Source organism: Mchenga conophoros, linkage group LG5 (genome assembly GCF_057382185.1).
Source record: "Mchenga conophoros isolate Kocher_MC1m ecotype Shallow Benthic linkage group LG5, M_conophoros_male_GT1.1, whole genome shotgun sequence".
NCBI classification, from domain to species: domain Eukaryota; kingdom Metazoa; phylum Chordata; class Actinopteri; order Cichliformes; family Cichlidae; genus Mchenga; species Mchenga conophoros.
The window spans coordinates 4305509-4323013 of record NC_140530.1 but is presented as its reverse complement, the minus strand read 5'-3'; the positions used below and the strand labels follow the sequence as shown (position 1 = coordinate 4323013).

Here is a 17505-nt window from a genome sequence, read left to right as displayed (position 1 = left end):
TTCATTTTCTGTTAATTGATATAGGAGTTAATTTTCAGATATTTTGAATGAAACCACGAGAAACATCACACTCTCGGGAGCCTCGATCCGCTGGGTTGGCAATCTAGCTTTGTTTGTAGGAAAGTTCCTGGGCAGAGCTGGTTACAGCAGAGAGCTGCAAATGTCTTTCTTCGCTGTAAGAAATGTTTACATCTTGTGCCCTTTATTAATGTCAGCACTTATTTGATTAGTGATGCGTGTGTGCTTTTGGCTGTAGAGAGAGAGAGAGCAGAGAGACAAGGGAGCGAGGAGAGGAAGTGAATATCCAAAACCACAGTCATGAGGTTGTCAGTGTGTGCAGCGGTGTTGGAGCACTGATTTGTCCATCAGCGTACACTTGGGGTGTAAGGGTTTCTTTGTGTTCTGGCGAGTTTTCTTCGTGCAGCATGTCAGAAGCTGCACGAGTGTCTTTCTGTATTTCTTCTGGATCTCTGCTGATGTTCAGAAAGCTTCCTCATCAGCTCGGTGAAAGTTACTGCTGTCACGCATCGTTTTGAAGCGTTTTTGTTTTAGTTTAATTGTGTTATTTTTGCTCGAACATCCTGGTCTGGATGCGCAGCAGAGCGGATACGAGAAGCCCGAGAAGCGCTGAAATGATGCGCATCCGTGGCCGAAGCGTTTCGCTCTGTGAGCTCGGCCGTCCGCTCTCTACACACTGAGAAAAGCGGAGAAGAGGGGAGCCTTTTCCCGTTAGCCGAATCACGTTTCACCGCTGACTGAGTGACTGATCAGAGCTAAGGAAAACGGAAGGAGGAGTGGGGCGTGTGGATGTGAGACTAAAACAAAAAAGAAAGGAAAAAAGCAGGATCTGGATGCAGAAGGGAACAGCCACTGTATGCGGGCACAATTGTTCCCGAGATTTTCAATAGAATAGACATTTATTTTCATCCTTTGTACTTGCGGATTAAGAAGTTAGTTCGAGAAAAGAAGAAATAGCAGGTTGGCGCGCTGTTGTGTACGGTGGGTGAGGAGGGTTTGGGGGGTGGGAAAGAAAAATGCTGCCTTCGCAAGAAGCCTCCAAAATCTACCATGACAACTATATGCGCAACTCCAGGGCCATCGGGGTCCTGTGGGCCATATTCACCATCTGCTTGGCCATCATTAACGTGGTGGTGTTCTTCCAGCCTTATTGGATTGGCGACAGCGTCAACACACCTCAAGCCGGCTACTTCGGTTTGTTCCACTACTGCGTGGGTAACGGGAACTCCAACCGGGAATTCTCGTGCCAGGGCAGCTTCTACGAATTCGGCTCCATCCCGTCAGGAGCCTTTAAGGCGGCCTCATTCTTCGTGCTGATGTCCATGGTGCTCATCATCACCTGCATCGGCTGCTTCGCCCTCTTCTTCTTCTGCAACACTGCCACGGTCTACAAGATCTGCGCCTGGATGCAGCTGCTATGCGGTATGGATGGAAGACACTTTGGTGTGTTTTGAGGTAGAGGGGGAATTTGAGTCTTCCCAGGCTTTTTGGCGTGGGGTAGGGGCAGCTTGAGGAGAACGGGGTCCTCCTGTGTTACCCACCCTTTGTGTCGTTGTCAAAAAGTGTCACCAGGTCCTCAACAGAATGAGTGCAGCAGAATGAACGCTTGGAGGAGGTCACATAGAATAGAGATCATCCCTTCAGAGTTAAAATAATTTCTTCATCTTAGCCTTTGGCTATTATTGGGTCTTTCCTCAAGAACCCTATCATCCTGTTTTACATAAGGCTCGTTAAAATAATGTGTCAGTGTAATTATATGGAATTATGATAATGAAATGCCTTCAGCAGCATTGAATCAAAGATCACAGCTTCTATGTTGGTTATATCTACAAGATTAGCCAACATTATGTGTGATCTACAAATCATGCATTTCAATAATATATCTTCACTACATTCATTCATTCATTCATATATATATACAAAACCAGAACAAACATACAGCTGACTTGAGAGGGTTACACGGAGTCTTTCCCATCAGTGCTGAGTGCAGTGCAAAGTGTTTTTTCTTCTTCACATTAAGCTGATGAAGCTTTTCAGTTTTGTCAGTGGCTGATCATTTTTTTTCTGTGACCTCCAGGATTGGAAAATGAAACAGAGAGCCAAAAACTACAGTTCTTCTAATTGGCACTTGAAGCTGCCTCCAAAAGCGATTGAGTGCGTATTGACTCCTATTTTTAAAAATGCTTTAAAAAGCATTTTTACAGCCTGGTTTTAAAAGCACAGTTTAGGACTCGATGGATAATATTCACTTTCCTAATTTCCTAATAATTTTCAACTATTTAAATACTGGAGTTAAGGTCATGGCTGCTCTGATTGATATATGCTTTATTAATTAATTAATTAATTAATTAATGGTGTGTGGTTCAGATCATCCTAGAAGTTTGTGCTTCAGGTTTTGTGAATAAAATTCTAGAAGTATCAGCTGTTTAAAGATCCTAGCTTTATATGATAAAGTTAGAACCCCACTCCTTCATCCAAATATGTTCAATTCTGGTCCCAAACAAAAAAACATGATAGTGGCCAATACTCGAGCGCTGAGGCTCCAAATGGAAAGTATGACATTTATATACAGCCTATGATCTGGCTTGGAGTGGTGCTTTGTTGAGTCACAGCATTGCTGTATGTGAAACACTTGATACCAAGTCTGGCCTAAATTTGATCTGCAGTTTGTTATGGGCCACATTTGGCTTTGGCCATTGACGTTGGCTGATTGACTTCCTCTCATGCCCACCAGATGCTGGGTGTGTTGTGGCATTTTAGCCAAATGTGGCCCAGACAACAATAATCTCTCTTGAGCCTTGCTCATGACTATTTAGCCATACTTGGCCCATTCAACATTCACTAAACTATAACCAAGTGTCAACTTCCAAAAGGAGCCAGATTAGACCCAGAGGTGTTTGCTATCTCGGTTACAACTCTTTGTGTGAGCTTTAAAAGGCTCTCCCATCACAGATTGTTGAACAGATTGTGTCACTTCAGGTGGCGTCTACAAGTGTGTCCCACATGCTCAGTAACATCAAGAATCCCCTAGAACAGGCCTGCCCAATCCCGGTCCTCGAGAGCTACCGTCCTGCAGCTTTTAGATGCATCCTTGTTCCCACACACCTGAATCAAATGAATGGCTTGTTATCAGGCCTTTGCCAAACATGATGGCATGCTGAAGAGGTAATCAAACCATTTGATTCAGCTGTGTTGGAGTAGGGATGCATCTAAAAGCTGCAGGACGGTAGCTCTCGAGGACCGGGATTGGGCAGGCCTGCCCTAGAAGATTCCTAATCATAAAAAAAACACTAACTAGACGTGATGCACCTGAAACTGCTCTCAAATGGGTTTAAAAATTCAGTGAGTGTTGATAGCGGTGATAGTTGTGTTGAAGGTTTGGCTTTTGTTGATACTCTTGTTGCATGATTGCATCATTATTTCAGAACTCCTCACCTTAGTTTTTAAAAGTCTGAATTTCTATGCATGTGTGTGTTTTTTATGAAAACATGGAGTCTAGTGTGGTGTGTGTGTTTGGGGAAGAGTATGTTTGTGAATTGGTCTGGAAGCACTGACATTAACTGGGAGGAGATATTGCTGGCTCAGTTATTCATCCTATTTGGGAGCTGGAGCCAGGGCTACATATTGCAATGGACTTGGGACCTTTTGTAAGCATAGACTGTTTTCCAGCACTACCTGGATCCACAAAAAAGCAGGATAAAACTATGGAAACAGTTTCTTCTTGGAAACGAAATATTCACACAGCTTCAAAGACATTTCTGTTGGTGCCGTTTAAACAGTGTGACTTTGAAGAGCTTGCTTAGCCATAAGAAATGATATATCCTGCTCATGATAACTTATTAACTGCAACATATACTAAAGGTCCACCGTGGTAAAGGACATACTCATCTTTGTCAATAGTCACTGTATTTGTGTTGATGCAGCAGTCAGCCCTGTTGCCTTGTAGCCCCCACCCACACTTCACCACCTCATTTCCTCATCTTTTTTTCATTGCTGATTGGTTCCTAAGTTTCTTTGCTCCTTGTGCCAAGTTGGCACACATTACATAAGGACTGCACACTCTCACTCATGGAGCGGCAGATAAGGTGAGTTTGGTTTATTCTTCTTTTTAATTTATTACGACTTTTCTTTAAGTTAATGACTTAGTCTGACCTCATTTTCTCTTTTGACTTACATGGACTTCGGCACATTGCTTTTCTTCATTAATTCCTTAAAGTTAACCACAAAGAAAACGGGGACAACATCACACCAGGGAACCCAAATCATCACCAGTACCCCAATCTGACTAAATGTGTCATTACTACAAGAGCTGGATGTTACACTGGGATATTTAGTAAAATAACAACAGAATGCAGTGATTTGCAAATAATCAAGTCATAAACCCCAATTTTTTTCCTGACACAGAAGGTCTTCTATTTAATAAGTTAATTATTTTATCATTTTAAGAAAAACATTACCTTGTTTTGAATTTAATGGTAGCAAAAGGTCTCAAAAAACTTGGGACGGGACAACAAAAGTGTGTAAAACGGGTACAGCTGGAGGAAGATATTGCAGATAATTGTTTTATTTAAAAAGCATTTTAGAGAGGCAGTGTTTCTCACAAGTACACGAGCAAAGGTTCTGCAAAAAAAGAGAAATGCATAAACAAATTGTGGTACAATTTGAGAATAATGTTCAGTATGAAATTGTAAACAACAGGCATGATTCTGACAATTGTATGTGAACACAGCTCACCATTTCATCCACAAATGCAGGTTAAAGCTCTATCATGCAAGAAGAAGCCATACGTGAACAAAACATCCAGGAATGCTACCATCGCCTCCGGCCCACAGTGTTTAAAATAAACGGAGGAAAAGTAGGAAAACGACTGTAGTCAGACAAATTTGAATTTTATATAATTTGTATATAGAGGTTTTCGAGCCACACAAGGCCTTCATATTTCAGCAAGACAATGCTGAACTGGCCTGCCTGAAATTCAAACTTTTCACTAAGTGAAAACAAGTTTGTGGCTGATGAAGTAAAAAATAAAACACTTTTTTTGAGACCTGTTGCTTCCATCAAATTAAAAAAAAAAATCTATTGCATTTTATCTTTTTTGACATATATTCTCCATGTTTTAGTATGACCAAAATATAAATTCATTGCATTTTATTTATTTGCATTTTACAAAGCATTCAAACTCATCGTTGTTTGTTCCATCTCCTCTAACCTTTATTAGTGGAAGAAGTTTCTTTCCTCTTGCTTTCAGAAAATGAAGGGCATATTCCTGTGTCTGTGATATCCTGATGGGACTGGAGTTGAGCCGAAGACTCTGGGGCAGCGTGCAGATAATGGTTTAATTAGCTCTGCGGTGCAGCTCTGCAATAGGGCTTTAGTTGGCTGTGGACAGTGCAGAGCTGTGGCAGCCCAGAGAGGCTGGTCCTGCTCAAAATGCTTCACAGCACAAAAAGACCACACCAACAAAGAGGAGATGGGGAGACCTGTCATAAGTTGTCGGGTGTAGCAAGTGCGAGGACCCAAAGGCAAAGAGCCAGATTGAAAGCAAATCATTTGTTTTAGGGTGATGAAAAAACTATCAATGTAAAGGTCCAATAAGGGAAACACCGGGATAACAAGAAACAGCTGAAACTAATTTTACTCCACACAGTGACAAGACTCTAATGCATTTAAACTTAAAGACACAAGGGTGGAGGCCTTAACTGGAATACAAATGTACATAACGAAGAACTTAAAGCCACAAGATACAAAGGAATATGAAATATACACAACAAACAAGGTAGGAACCAAATTGAACATCCAGTAAAAAGAATATAAACTTCAAAACTCTGACTCTAGGACATTGGACCATGACAATCTTTCCATCAGTAGGTAAAACAGGAGTTGCTTTGGTCCTGTATGTATTCAGAGAGTTTTACTACAATCTACAAATGGTAAAAGAGCGTTCTAGATCACAAAAGAAGTTCCTGTATATTCAGAAAAATGCCGTTTCCTGGAAGCATTACCATCGGACTGCTTCCTTGAGGGCTAATTGACTGTTATTTATGTACATCATAAATATATTTTGGCCCTGAGCCATTAAGTTATTCATAAACTAACAGCAGCACTCAAAAACTGCTCTAGGACTGACTGGAAGCCAGTGAAAATGTGTAAGTGCACTAATGGGGCGATCGTGGCTCAAGAGTTGGCAGTTCGCCTTGTAATCGGAAGGTTGCCCCGTTCGAGCCCCGGCTCCGACAGTCTCGGTCGTTGTGTCCTTGAGCGAGACACTTCACCCGTTGCCTACTGGTGGTGGTCAGAGGGCCCGGTGGCGCCAGTGTCCGGCAGCCTCGCCTCTCAGTGCGCCCCAGGGTGGCTGTGGCTACAATGTAGCTGCCATCACCAGTGTGTGAATGGGTGGATGATTGTGTGTAGTGTAAAGAGCTTTGGGGTCCTTAGGACCAAGTAAAGCGCTATACAAATACAGACCATTTAATGCACTCAGCTCTCTTGGTGCTGAGTGCATTAGTGTTGGTGAAAATGCTGAGTACCTTTTTTAGAAGACACATGATAAATTCCTGTATTATCACAATAAAAAATGAGTTATCACTGCATTTTAACATTAAGTGCTAATGGTCACAACTTGAATGCTGGCATCTTGATCAGTATCTGTGTGGTGATTGTGGGGTGTAGCTATAGTTGGCCTACGAAGGACAAGATATTAAACACTGGTCTGTGGAACTCGTTTGCTATTGGAGCAATGGAGCGGTCAGTCATCAGTTAGTCAATCAAACGGGTCAAAGACGGAAGCGTGAGCTAAAATTACTGCAGCAGTTTCAGTTATGATACCACAGTTACTGACAATGATGATGTTTCCTGCTTTAGTCTTCTTTACAAATATTTGACTGACGCATTATATTATTCCTTTTTTCACAGTTTAACACTGTTAAAGTCCTGTCTGCTGCCCATAGTGCTCCCACTAATGACAAATTATTAATTGTGGCAATTTTGGTTATATTTTTACTCCCACACACCAGCAAACTAAAGCAGTTATGTAACCCAAATAATAAATATCCATCATGTTACATTATGGTTACAGATAAATACAATGTGATTACAGTAATACGTCATTTTCTCTGACCATGTCTTATGCAGATGGTACAATCTGAAAAAGATGAATACATACATGAGGACAGCAAGACAGTGATGAAGTGTGGCTTGAGATGAGCCCCCTATTGATGATACATAGGCCGACAGATGCGGTCATGAAGGACTCTTTGGACTATTAAAAAAGAAAGAAATTGCATTTGTGCTACAAATGTAGGGATGAGGGGGTATGGTTTGTGGCTTGGTGTTAGGAGGGAGCGGTTGGGCAAGAAGGTTGTGGTGTCCGTTGGGGAGAGTGCACACTTGGCATGGATTTGCTAATTAGTCTCTCCCCATGTATTTAGTAGGTGCGAGGCTGGAAGGAGTTGTTTTTTTTTTTGTTTGTTTTTTATTATACTGGCCATGGGAGCAGGAAACTCTGAACTGCATGTATTTGTCCAGTAAAAACATTTTGTAAGCAATAATCACACCCTCTCTGTGGTTACTGAGGTGAACCGCAGAAACATCCCTGAGTTTTCCCTTCCTGTTTGAAATCAGCTGTGTTAGTACTGATATTAAAAAAGCCTGGACTGGATGTTGACAAAGTTGCAAACTATAGACCTATCTCACATCTATCTTTTTTGTCTAAGGTCTTTGAAAAAGTTATTTTTAAGCAGCTCACCGACCATCTGTCAACAAACAATCTGTTTGAGCCATTTCAGCCTGCTTTGAGACCCAACAACACCACAGAAACAGCTTTAATCAACGTTGTAAATGATCTGTTGGTAAATGCAGACAATGATCGCACCTTAGTTTTATTACTGCTGCGATTGACACTGTGGATCACTGTATTTTATTGGCTAGGCTAGAACATTTTAACAGAGTGACGGGAAATGTTTTATCATGGCTGAGATCACACCTGTCTGGGAGATCTCAGACTGTTAGTTTTAAAAATGATCTCTCTGAGACCTGTGCTGTGAGGCATGGGGTCCCTCAGGGCTCTGTACTTGGCCCATTGCTGTTTTCTCTCTATCTGCTGCCTCTTCTACGTTCTTTTAATGTAACCTTTCACTCTTACAATGACCTGCAGCTATATGTTCCTTTAACCATAGAAAACTGTGCTGACGTGTCTAAATTAGAAGCTTGTCTATCTGCAGTTAGAGGCTGGCTATCTGATAATTTTACTGCTTCTTAATGCTGATAAGACATTGGACCAAAAAAATTTCAGTACTTGTCCCAAAATTTCTCCATGAAAATTGATGACTATGTCATAAATTGCAGGGATGTGTGGTTTGATGCAGTGCTCTCCTTGAAGTCATGAAGGACTGCCTTTTATCTCCTCAGGAACATAGCTAAAATCAGACGAGCTGCAGAGGTTCTTGTCCATGCATTTGTCTCTTCACGCATTGATTATTGTAACGCTCTTCTTTCTGAGTTAACCACAGAAAAGTTTTAGAGGTTTACAGATAGTGCAAAATCCAGCTGCTCGCATTTTAACCAAAACTAAGAAATTTGAGCACATTACCCCAGTACTGAACTCTCTTCATTGGCTACCTTGTCAGATTCAAGCAGATTTTAAGGTCCTGCTGCTCACCTACAAGGCTTTAAATGATTTGGCACCTTCGTATCTCTCTGTCCTGAGATCGGAGAGCACAGGATGGAACACAGAGGTTTTGCACCTCTGTGTTCCATCCCGTGCTCTCCGATCTCAGGACTCTGGCCTTCTAAAACGTCCTAAAGCCAGAAAGAAAGACTACTGCGCAGCATGCTTTTTCTTTTCATGCCCCATCTTTGGAGGGTTTTAAACCTAAGTTAAAGACCTACTTGTTCACCCTGTCCTATGTGTCTTAATTCTATGCCTAAAGTTTTAACTAGTTGTTATTGCTATTCCTTTTTGTTTCATCAGTTTTTATTGTTTTTATTCATTCATCTTTTCTATCTTCAAATAGCCATTCAGCACTTTGTTTGAAAGTGCTTTATAAATAGTTATTATTATTATTAGTAGTAGTAGTAGTATTTTTTTTAACATGTAAAACTACTTTCTTTCTGTTTCTCATCCCAATCCACCAACTAGCAAGCACGTGATAAGACTAAAATATCATGTTACCATGCCTGCAGCTTTCTGTAGTTGTTTGCTTCTAATTAGTCTACTTTGACAAAATGCAAAGAACAGATTACTAAATAATCTCTCTTTCTAGATAGTTGTTATTGATTTGGGCGCTACCTTCTTAGCAGAACTTGGCCTAGTTAGTAATGATTTGTTTCTAGGTTTGATTGTGCCCATAATTAAAAAGAAAACCTTTATCAACCCCAGCGAGGATGTGGAGGATGTGGACGAGTAGTGGCTCTACTCCAAGCTGCAAACGCTCCAACTCATCATACTAACTCAAAGTGAGAAGCCTTTGGAGAAGCTTTCTCCTCGTTGGAGATAAGCTAGAGGAGGGGGAGAGGGAGACCTATGCTTCTGTTCAGCTGCAACCCAGCTCCAAATAAGCGGAAGAAAATAGATGAATGGACTAGAGACCGTGGAGTATTGTTGCGTGTGTTTGATCTGTGTTTGCACAAGACAGATTTCCTCCTGGGGCAATAAAGTAGGTCTTTATCTTTAAAATTTCTTGATAAATTCAAATATTTTGCACGATTATCTTGTGATAACAGCAAAGACATTCTAGTCAAACAAAATGATACAGCCTCAATGTCCATAAATAGCTTGTATGGTTACTGAAGCCAACTAAGTTGCAAGTGCAAAAGAACCAAAAACATATGATGCAAAATCTTGTTTGAAATTGCATGAGAAATTTTACTTTACTGAGTCCTCACTGTTTGTTTTCTGAAGCAACCTGAGAGACTGACTGCTGATCCTAATCTGGTCTTTGCTCCAGGAAACAACGATATGCGAGTGAGCTGCTCTACTCTGCCTGCACACACAGTACACTGAACTCACCAAATATTACGTAAAGATGGATACAAATGCAAGAGGCTATTTTAAGACACTTGCTATTCTGACACTGTTCAAACAAACAAATGATAGTTATATATGGTGTATTTAAATGAATGGGATGCCAACTTATTACATCAGGTAGCAAGGTACTTTTTTTTACATACAAAAACACAGCATTTCATTGGGTTGAGCAGAAAGTTTCTTCAGGCTAAAGCGCCACAAAGTTCAAATTTAATTGTGGCTCTGTCTTTGTAAACATTTAAACTCCAGTATCCAAGGCACCAGAGGTTCAAAGCTACAACAAAAGCTGTAAGATACTAGATTTACAGAGTGGACTGAGTTGATGTCCACTTATCATAGGAGAGGTTACTGTTAGTACTACAGGGCGAGAAGACAGTCGATGAAAGGGTTGCTTCCCTGTACCTCCAGGTTAGAGAATGGGTGTGTCAAACTTTACTTACACACTGAATGAAAGTTCAGAGTACCCAGCCTTCTTGGCACCTGGTGTCCCATCACCATGTGCCCCATCTGGTGGATCTTGTTCTACTTGAGAAATTCAACAGCGCTGTGGCTATTGGACCGGCTGGAACAGCCTTGCTCAACCTGAACCCAAATACTGTTTTTCTGTTGTAGAGGGAGCTCATCTCAGGAATATTTATAAGTCATATTCCTGACTTATAAAACTGATTTTATTTTAGAATGTAGCACATATTAAATAACATCAGTGTGATTTTACTTTCTTTATTTAAAAAAAATACATAAGGAAGGCATTTCTCTTGTTCCACTGGTCCCAAAGAAGCCCAATTGTATTGTATTGTATTGTATCTTTATTTGTTTCAGACATATAAAACAAAAAACAATATTTACACACTACATATATTTTCATTTACAGATACGAATATATATGTAGATATACACACACACACACACGTATGTGTTCAGATAAACAAAAAATATATAATGAAATAAAACAAAATCGTCTGACATAATGTAACAATGTTTGGTCTGAAAAGGAGTAGGAAGAAGTATGAACATACTTATTAATTCCTACCCCTGCTCAACATCTTATTGATCCCACATAATTCACCTAATTCCCATCATCACATACTCCACACGATACACGAGGAGAACCTATATAAACTTGGCTACCGTGACTGATATAATTTGGATATAATTTGATATTTTTATACATACAATGGGTGATCATCTTTATCGGTATCATATTCTTCCAAAATCAGTTTTCGAAGTATTTTCATGAACTTACTAATTCCTGAGCATTGCTGTAGATCTATAGTAAAACTATTCCACAGTTTTACCCCATAAATAGTGACACAAAAGGTTTTAACCTTTGACCGTGCTTTAAGAATCCTTAGATTCAATTTCCCCCTCAATTCATAGTCTCCTTCTCTGTCATAGAACATCCTCTGTATATTTCCTGGTAACATATTGTATCTGGCCTTGTACATAATTTTTGCAGTTTTATATTTTATAAGATCCATAAACTTCAGTATTTTTAATTTCAAAAACATGATGTTAGTATGGTCTCTAAATCCTGCTTTATTAATCATCCTGATTGCTTTTTTTTTAATTTTACATATTGGTTGAAGTGCAGTTTTATATGTGTTTCCCCAAATTTCCACACAGTATTCCAAATATGGCAATATAAGTGAACAATAAAGTACCCGGAGTGATTTGGAAGGCAAAAAATATTTAACTTTACTTAGTACGGAGATGCTTCTTGACAGTTTGGCTTGTATATGCTTTATGTGAGGTTTCCAGCAGATTTTGTTATCTATTATCACACCCAGAAATTTTGTATCCGAAACTTGCTCTATTTCAACATTGTTTACTAATAATTTTGCTCCTGCATCTTTTTTACAATTTCCGAATAACATAAATGTAGTTTTTTCCAAATTTAATGATAGCTTATTTCTATCAAACCATGTTTTCAGTTTAATCATTTCTTGTGTGACAATTTCCAAAAGCTGCTGTAAATTCTCTCCAGCACAAAAAATATTTGTATCATCTGCAAATAGAATAAACTGTAGTATATCTGATGTTCTGCATATATCATTGATATAGAGGATAAACAGCTTTGGTCCCAATACTGACCCCTGCGGAACTCCACAAACAATGTCCATACACTCTGATTGATATTCCCCAATTTTCACAAATTGCTGCCTGTCTCTCAAATAACTCTTTACCCATTCTAACACCACTCCTCTAATGCCGTAGTACTCCAGTTTATCAACTAATATGTCATGATTAATTGTGTCAAAAGCTTTTTTTAGGTCAATGAATACACTAACTATACATTGTCTTTTATCTATATTGTTGGTGATATTTTCGATCAGTTCCATTAATGCCAATGATGTTGATCTATTTGATCTGAAACCATACTGACTATCCGTTATTATTTTGTGTTTATCTATAAATTTGTCAAGTCTATTACTAAAGACTTTTTCCAGTATTTTTGAAAATTGAGAAAGTAGAGAGACAGGCCTATAATTTGTGAATTGGTGTCTGTCACCATTTTTAAACAGTGGTGTTACTTTAGCTGTTTTCATTTGTTTTGGGAATGCACCAGTTTGTAAGGACAAATTGCAAATGTGTGTTAAGGGTTTGGAAATGCCCTCTATCACTCTCTTAACGATTTCCATATCAATGTCGTCAGAGTCTGTAGAGTTTTTTGTTTGTGATTTCCCAACAATATCAATGATTTCCATTTCTTCCACCACCGTTAAGAACATTGAATGAGGATTGCGGTCAATGAGTCTAGTTTCTTTCTCTACAGAATCTGTTATATCAGGAATTGTTTCAGCCAAGTCTGGCCCAACACTTACAAAGAATTTATTGAACTCATTTACCACATCTCTCATATTAGTAATATTTCTATCATTATTTGCGAAATACGAAGGATAGTCTGCCTGCCCCGAGCCCTTTTTGATGATGGTATTTAATGTTTTCCAGATCCCTTTAATATTATTTTTATTCATAATCAGTAATTTTTCATAGTATTCCTTTTTACATGACCTTAAAATACTCGTTAATTTATTTTTATATTTCTTGTATTTATTTTCAGCTTCTGTGCTTCTGTTCATTATAAATTCTCTGTATAAGGTATTTTTCTTCTTACATGCATTTTGCAATCCTTTTGTAATCCATGGGCACTCTGCATATTTTTGTTTTTTTCTATATTTCTTTACTGGGCAATGACTATTATATAACAGTTTAAATTTTCCTAAAAAAATCTCATAAGCTTTATCAATATTTTTTTCCTTATACAGCATCTCCCATTCTTGCTTGAGTAAATCACTTTTGAATGCGTTTATTGACTCTTCTGTTCTCACTCGTTTGTATTTTATTGTGTTTTGCTGTTTAACCTTCCTGTAATTGCTGTTATACACTATAAAAACAGGTAGATGATCACTGATGTCATTAATTAGGAGACCACTTATGGTTCTATTTTCTATTTCATTAGTAAATATATTGTCTATTAGGGTTGCCGACTGTGCTGTAATCCTGCTGGGCTTAGTGATCACTGGAAAAAGTCCCAAGCTATACATTGTATTAATAAATTCCTCTGTCGCTCTCTGCTTGTTTGGATTTAGTAGATCTATGTTAAAATCCCCACAAATGAACATGACTTTTTGATTTGTCCTAATGAATGTTTTATCTACCCACTCCGTAAAAATTTCAATATTAGAACCTGGTGTTCTATATATACAGCTTACAATGACATTTTTCTCTTTTCCCATACTAATTTCTATTGTTACACACTCTAATATATTATCTACCGCCACCGTCATTTTTTCTACCATCTTGTATTTTAAATTTTTATCCACAAACAAGGCCACACCACCGCCATTCTTATTCTTTCTATTTGTAAGATTTAATTCATATCCATCTATTACAAAGTCCTCTCCTTTCTGTTTATTAATCCATGTTTCAGATACTGCAATCACACTGAATGGATGTGTAAATTTGCTTAAATATTCCCTTATTTTGTGAAAATTTGCATATAAACTTCTACTATTAAAGTGGATTATAGATATTTTGCTGTCGACCTTGACAGTTTTGTTGAATTGTTCTTCAGTATGATAGTAGCAGGTATTTTTGATGTTAAAAAAGTTCAGTTCTGGATCAATGTCCTGCTCTGTGAAGTGTGTTTTGTATTCCGTGTTTACTGGTGACTTTATCTCCTGATTAGCAATCCTTTGTGGTAGCAATGTATAATTCCCAGATAATGAATTAATTGATTGTTTCATCCTTGAATACGTTACGCTTTAGCTTCCGTTGTTGTCTTCTATTACCTGCTTTGATGACTGTAGATTGTTTGTCCCGCTCCTTGCCTTTGTAGTCAAGTGACCTGTTAATATTTTTCCAGATCCTGGATGCATTTGATGACCAGCACCTTGGCTTCCTCCGGTGTACCGTTGAGCTTTATAAATATTTTACAGTTTGCAGTCCAGGTGTTCTGAATTTTACCCAGTTTCTTTAGGTATCGTGCTTTCTTCGCTATGTCAGCATTGGATTTGGTTAGATGGTCATTCATGTAGACGTTCGATCCTTTTAGTTTCCTCCCCTGCTTCAGCAGTGCATTCTTGTGTTTCCTGTTTACAAATCTTATGATGATAGCTGGTTTATCACTAGCATTTCTCCTGGGCAAGGGGTGGCATGCCTCGATGTTATTACAGTCCAGGTCGATCCCTTTCGACTGCAAGAAACCAGCTACTTGTTGCTCCGCAGAGCTCCCATCCAGATCTCCTTGCTCCTCTTTACTGCCAGCAGTCACAGCCCGAGCATATGACCGGGGTTTTATGTACAGCCCTGTGATGATCACGTCGTTCATTCTGGTATATTGCTCCAGGTCCGCGACCCTGCTCTCCAGATAGACGATCCGTTTCTCCTTCTCTGCATTCTGGTTACGTAGCGACCTTATTTCCTCGACTAAGTCTAGGATATATTTCTGTTGTAGCTTGATAGCCGATGTTTCCTCGGTTAGAAAGTCCAATGACTTTTTGATGTCCTCAATTTCATCGGCGTTCGGTGTTCTCTTAGGCCCCATTGCTTGTTGTCTTGCTCGCTCCGTTCACCGTCTTGTCACTGTTGATTTACTTGGTGGTGCCTTGCTAGAGGATCCTGGGCCCAGTGGCTGCTGGAGGATCCTGGGCCTGGTGGAGCAGTAGGATCCTGGGCCTAGTGGCTGCTGGAAGAGCCTGGGCCTGGTGGCTGCTGGAGGATCCTGGGCCTGGTGGCTGCTGGAAGAGCCTGGGCCTGGTGGAGCAGTAGGATCCTGGGCCTGGTGGCTGCCACAAAGTTACTGAAGGCTAAACCCGATTTTCCAAAATCCGTCAGCTGTTTACCTGACTGTAAATGTTTTATATGATGTCCTAGACACATGACAAACAAGCGTCAGCTGTGCTACCTCGCTTTTTTATCTCCAATTGCCCACTAGCATAAGATTTTCTTATTCATGTCTCATACGATCAGTTTAAATTATGCTAGAATAAATCACACAATGAGCAACGACTTTTCTAAAAAGCAGCTGGAAATGGGATAGTCCTCCCTGGCACACCACAGGAAGTGTTGGATTTCCGTCTGTTTGCCCTGGCTGTTTGCCGTGTTTTGGCTGACAGTGCGTATACTGCCGCTGTGTATTCCTTGGATCCCATTCTTTCATCCTCACATCAAAAACAATGGCCATCATGTGCTCTGTTGCCACTTGCTGCCCTTTCACCACCTCCTTCTCCCCTCTTCCAAATCTTTCCATCCTCATCACCACCTTGTCTTTATGTCTCTGTCTTTTGTGTAGTTAGCCTCATTTTCCACCCAGCAGCATCCCTCCACCCTCTTTTTTTGTGTTTCTCTTCTCAACCATGGCCTCTCATCTACTCGTACTTTTAACCTGTACTGCATGTATGAAACTTACAATCATTCAGAAGAAAGGCAGGGGGAAAAAAAAGCTGAATAAATAAGTGGAAACATACAATGAACTTTAGTGATAAACTAAAGATTAACACATGTCTGTGCAGAGCAGGGGCAGTTCATTATAACTTTGTATGAAAAGAATTGTTATTCATTGTTGGGCTCAGATGGCTGGAGCTTTAATCTGGACTAGACCCAGATTCAATACTGCCACAGTCTACTGTGCGTGACGTAGCTGAGTGGTAGAAAATCGTCATCATTTTGCTGCACACATTTCTCCTTCTTTAGGAAATACAGCTTGATCCCAGAATTGATGATGATTCAGATTCTGTGGCCTTTTGAGTCACCACAGCTCAAACCAACATAACATGAACGCATCCTAATAAAACACAACTGAAGTGAATAGCTTTTGGAAGACCAGTACATCCAATGAGCATTTTACGCGCACACAGTAGGTTGTTGGGGGTTTTTTTTATGCTTGTTTTTATTTCTTTAAATTGCATGCTAAGCATTCCTTTCTGAGACTAACATTTGTTACTGATGACCCTCTAACCAGTAAATCTTGAATCATTGTAAGTTGACAGCAGCTACATTGTGATTGTCCCGTATATAATGCCGGCACAAACAGGTGTTATTTCTCATTTATTTGTTACAGCAGCAGGATGCACTTGAAGCTCAACTCTCCCAACAAAAATGACTGATACAGGGAAAGCAGGATGAATAGCAGGTGGATATTAAGGTGGCTACGGGGCAGCAATGGCACTGACAGGAGAAATGACATTCTTCAGCTTAAATCAATCCCTGAACTGGGAGGGCGTGGTTGGTATAGGATATGAGAAGAACAAATCATTGCTCTGTGTAAGATCTATTGCATGCCTGAAATAGCTGACTGGCTTCACTATATAGTGTGGGAAATGATTGCTCATGTATAAAATAATGAATAGGCTCTAATTTTTGTGGGGGTTCAATTTTAATGGAAGGTTATTTCAATAAGATTAAAGCAAGAAAAGCTCTTCTAATGGCCATTGCACAAAGGAGGTCTTAGACTTATCATGTAAATTATCAGGTAATAGTGATAAAAAAGTTTCAAGCAAAATTTCCATGTAATTAGCTGTAAAACTAGAAGGTCTAAATCAAAAACCAACCACATACTTTTTGTATGTCTCATATAAAAAGGTTTTTATATGAGACATACAAACATTTCTTAGTTTTGGTTAAAATGCGAGCAGCTGGATTTTGCTTGCTTGTGACCTGTAGTATTGAATTCATACATATTTTTACATTTCAATGAAATGTTAAAAAAAAAAGATTAATTTTATGAGCTTTCAGCACATTAGACTTCAAGAAAGGCTCAGATTTATTATGCCTTGTCTAAACCCTCACACGGTACCTTTAATGCAGCCTGTAATCAAAATAACTGTATTTCCCAAACCTTACTGAGTCCTAGGGGCTCGTCGTAGCTGGGGAAGTCCATGCACCAAGTAGAGATTTAAAAAGAAAAAGACAGAGCAAAGCTTTCAGTGAGGCCACAGCTGTGTTATTAGCGTCCTGTTCCA

General features: G+C 39.5%; 2 protein-coding genes across 4 annotated transcripts in view; one reads left to right on the top strand and one right to left on the bottom strand.

Annotated features, from left to right (window-relative positions):
* The first annotated feature begins 1034 nt into the window (after window positions 1-1034).
* The window catches only part of lhfpl4a (LHFPL tetraspan subfamily member 4a), a 35383-nt gene continuing 18912 nt past the window's right edge, over window positions 1035-17505 (top strand). For all 3 annotated transcript variants that reach the window (XM_085272855.1, XM_085272854.1, XM_085272853.1), the window contains exon 1: window positions 1035-1440. In XM_085272855.1, coding sequence (XP_085128981.1) covers window positions 1035-1440 — 406 coding nt within the window. The remainder of the gene's footprint in view (window positions 1441-17505) is intronic.
* LOC146573608 (uncharacterized) lies at window positions 14227-15089 on the bottom strand. The gene has a single exon (XM_085275430.1). It carries the CDS (start codon window positions 15087-15089, stop codon window positions 14394-14396), a length of 696 nt encoding a protein of 231 aa, XP_085131556.1. The 3' UTR covers window positions 14227-14393.